Source organism: Asparagus officinalis, chromosome 1, assembly GCF_001876935.1.
Source record: "Asparagus officinalis chromosome 1, Aspof.V1, whole genome shotgun sequence".
In the NCBI taxonomy this organism is placed as follows: Eukaryota; Viridiplantae; Streptophyta; class Magnoliopsida; order Asparagales; family Asparagaceae; genus Asparagus; species Asparagus officinalis.
In genome coordinates this window covers 76,477,059-76,481,911 of record NC_033794.1, presented here as the reverse complement: position 1 = coordinate 76,481,911, position 4,853 = coordinate 76,477,059, and the positions used below count along the sequence as shown (strand labels likewise).

Here is a 4,853-nt window from a genome sequence, read left to right as displayed (position 1 = left end):
ATCGAGACATATTATTTGGGATACAAGCTAACAATGTCCATATAAGGTAATTTACACTATTGATATAATTTCGTACTTTTAACATTATCACTTTCTTAACTCTTGTACAATTTTCTATGCAGTAATCCGTATATCCCCTCTAGTGACGAACATGTGTCTCGTTCACAAAATCCATCGTATTCACAAAATATGTCTCGGGAAGTTGAGAGCTCTAATATGATTCCTATTGCATGGCACAATGCTATTAGAAGTGTTGGTCAAGAATTTGATGATGTTGAGCATTGTCGGCGGAGTTTAAGTAATTACTCTATTGCACGAGGATTTAACTTTGAATTTGTAAAAAATGAACGCAAAAGGGTGACAGCAAAATGTAAGGCCGCAAATTGCGAATGGATTGTTCATTGCACCCGTCGTAGAGATAGTGATCGATTTTATGTGAAAAAAATATGTAGTTCTCATAGTTACTTGGGAGGAGGCATAGGAAAGGAAGGATATCAACGGGCATCTCGTAAGTGGAATGCTAATCAACTCACGACCATATTGAAGGAACAACCCACTTATCGCCCAATTGATTTCCAAAAGAAGCTTAAAATGGAATTTGGTTTGGACGTCCCTTATCATAGAATTTGGTGGGGAAAAGAGCTAGCTCAACGTGATTTGTATGGTGATACTAAATTTTCATATGACCAACTCCGATGGTATAAGGATAAAGTTATAGAAACCAATCCGGGATCAATTGTTCACTTAGAGCATGAAGACGGAAGATTTACACGAGTATTTGTGTCTTATTATGGTTGTTGGAAGGGGTTTATGGAGGGATGTAGACCAATGTTGTTCTTGGATGGTACACATCTTTTTGATAGGTATGTTAGAGTTCAATCTAATAAAAACTTGCATTAATGTACTACTTCATATATTTTATACTTTGTTTCATGATTGTTGAGTTCAATCTAATAAAAACTTGCATTAATGTACTACTTCATATATTTTATACTTTGTTTCATGATTGTTTTTTTCTTTTATAGGTATAAAGGAACCTTACTTGCCGCAACTACACTAAATGGAGATGGTGAAATGTTTCCCGTAGCAATTTGCATATGCATCACGGAAAATGAGAGTAATTGGGAATGGTTTTTAGAATGCATTCGAGACATTCTCTTCAATGATGAAGATCCATATACTCCAGATAATGAACTGGTGTTAATCTCTGATAGGGACAAAGGACTTCAGAATTCCGTGAAGAAATGCTTTCCATGGTCACTTCCCTCTTATTGTATTCGTCATCTTTTGGCTAATTTTAAGAATAACTTATCAAAAAAAGGCATTACACCACCTTTACGAGATGAATGTGTGCAAATTATGAAGAGGGCCGCTTATGCATACACTTCTCGTGCCTATAACAATGAATGCAACGAGCTACGGAACAAATCAGAGATCGCCTATTATGAAATGTTGAGGATGAGTCCAGAAAATTGGGCTAATTGTTATTTTCCTGGGAAGAGGTTAAAATTAAAGTTTTTACAAAATTTCAAATGCAAATCTTCAAGATATATGTTCCTGCTATACTTACTATTTATTGACATGCATGTAGATATGGATGGTTGACATCAAACGTAGCGGAGTCATTCAATTCTTGGATCAAAGAAGCTCGTTATTTGCCAATTACCCAAACAATTGATAATATCAGCAAGAAAATGATGAGGATGGGTTTTGAAAGGCGGGAGGCATCACAAAAGTGGACCACAATATTTGTTCCTATTGTGGAAGAGCACCTTATTCATATAAATGAGCAATCACGTTGTCTTTCTGCAATTCCTTCTACTACCGGAATGTACGAGGTGTATGATATTCCTACCGTTGAAGTAGATTTGAATGAACGCACATGCACTTGTCGTGAATGGCAAGTTGTCGGGCTACCTTGCAAACATGCGGCGACAGCTATTCGACAGAATATGGACACCCTTTACTCCTATATTTCCCACTACTTTAGTGCGGAGACATACCACAAATGCTACTCCTTTCCGATATACCCAATTCCTGACGATGACAAGCCATATATAGATGATGAAAATATGGTGATTCGGCCACCAACAACTTCAATTCTTCGTGGAAGACCAAGGACAAAGCGCATTCCTTCGGGATTGAATCCGGCCAAAGAGTTAAAATGTAGTAGATGTCAACAGTATGGTCACAACCGTAGAACATGTAGACAGCCTATTGCAGACTAGATATAGTCTACGCTATACTTTTGGTTAGAAGACATGCTATACTTTTGGATAGAAGACATGCTATACTTTTGTCATGATTTTGTATGTATCCTATGTGTTTGTTATTAATGAAAGACATGCTATACTTTTGGTCTTTTTACTTTTGTCATGATTTTGTATGTATCATATGTGTTTGTTATCAATGAAAGACATGCTATACTTTTGGTCTTTTTACTTTTGTCATAATTTTGTATGTATCCTATGTCAATGAAAGACATGCGATACTTACTCCTTAACGTGATATACTCTTAATATAACAATCTAATCTCAATTACAATCTAATCTCTCTTCATTAAACTCGTAAATAGGGTCGCAAAGTGGTAACTAACAAAAGTGTATAGCACGTTAAATAACCAAGCCCAACCCAAACAGGAAAACGCGTTAAATAGCATAACTGATGAGCATAACTAATGAGTCGACTCATAAATTTAGGAGTCGACTCATTAAATTATGAGTCGACTGGTCAGAGCCAAAATGCGAACTAGGCTTGGTTTTATGAGTCGATTCATGACAGGCACAAGTCGACTCAACCTGATGAGTCGACTCATGTATATGTATGAGTCGACTCACAGCCCGAAATCTGGATACTTTGACGTGCATTTTCCCCTGTACTGTTTGACACCTCTATTATTCTCATGATATCATAAGAATCATCTAACCTCAAGCTCCCTTGAGGATCGCTAAGTTCTCCAAAGAGAAGATTATCAGCTATACTTTCGGATTAACGTGCTATACTTATATATTAACGTGCTTTACTTATATATTAACGTGCTATACTTAACGTGCTATACTTACACGATAATGTGATATACTTACAGATTAACGTTCTATACTTACAATATAACATGCTATACTTTCGGATTAACGTGCTATACTCTCAATATAACGTGCTATACTTTTGGATTAACGTGCTATACTCTTAATATAACGTGTTATACTCTTAATATAACGTGCTATACTTAACGTGCTATACCTACATGTTAACATGCTAAACTTACAGGTTAACGTGCTATACTTACATATTAACGTGCTATACTTACAGGTTAACGTGCTATACTTACAGGTTAACGTGCTATACTTTCAGGTTAACGTGCTATACTTTCATATTAACATGCTATACTTACAAGTTTAACGTGCTATATTTACAGGTTTAACGTGCTACACTTACAAGTTATCATGCTATACTTACAGGTTAACGTGCTATATATACTTACAGGTTAACGTGCTATACTTACACGTTAACATGATATACTTACAGGTTAACGTGCTATACTTTCATATTAACGTGCTATACTTACAGGTTAACGTGCTATACTTACAGGTTAACGTGCTATACTTTCGGATTTACGTGCTATACTTATAGATTAACGTGCTATACTTTCATATTAACGTGCTATACTTTCATATTAACGTGCTATACTTACAGATTAACGTGCTATACTTACAGGTTAACGTGTTATACTTTCATATTAATGTGTTATACTTACAGGTTAACGTGCTATACTTACAGATTAACATGCTATACTTAAATATTAACATGCTATACTTACAGATTAACGTGCTATACTTTCGGATTTACGTGCTATACTTACAGAAATATTAACATGTTATACTTACTGATTAACGTGCTACACTTTCGGATTTACGTGCTATACTTACAGGTTAACGTGCTATACTTTCGATATATCGTGCTATACGTACTCCTTAACGTGCTATACTCTTAATATAACGTGCTATACTTACTCCTTAACGTGGTATACTCTTAATATAATGTGCTATACTTACCGATCTACGTGCTATACTCTCAATATAACGTGCTATACTTTCATATTAACGTGCTATACTTTCATATTAACGTGCTATACTTATAGGTTAACGTGCTATATTTACAGGTTAACGTGCTATACTTTCGGATTTATGTTCTAAACTTACAGATTAACGTGCTATACTTTCGGATTTACGTGCTATACTTACAGATTAACGTGCTATACTTTCGGATTTACGTGCTATACTTTCATATTAACGTGCTATACTTTCATATTAATGTGCTATACTTACAGATTAACGTGCTATACTTACAGGTTAACGTGCTATACTTACATATTAACGTGCTATACTTTCATATTAACGTGCTATACTTTCATATTAACATGCTATACTTACAGAATAACGTGCTAAACTTACAGGTTAACGTGCTATACTTACATATTAACGTGCTATACTTTCATATTAACGTGCTATACTTTCATATTAACGTGCTATACTTACAGGTTAACGTGCTATACTTACAGATTAACGTGCTATACTTTCATATTAACGTGCTATACTTACAGATTAACGTGTTATACTTTCATATTAACGTGCTATACTTACAGATTAACGTGCTATACTTACAGGTTAACGTGCTATACTTACAGGTTAACGTGCTATACTTTAATATTAACATGCTATACTTACAAGTTAACGTGCAATACTTACATATTAACGTGCTATACTTACAGGTTAACGTGCTATACTTACAGGTTAACGTGCTATACTGTCAGATTAACGTGTGATACTTACAGGTGCTATACTTTCAGATTTACG

The 4,853-nt window shown here is 35.0% G+C and overlaps 1 protein-coding gene across 1 annotated transcript; it reads left to right on the top strand.

Moving 5' to 3' along the window:
- On the top strand, window positions 1,704-2,228 carry LOC109836007. The gene has a single exon (XM_020403955.1). The coding sequence runs from the start codon at window positions 1,704-1,706 to the stop codon at window positions 2,226-2,228; it is 525 nt and encodes a 174-aa protein (XP_020259544.1).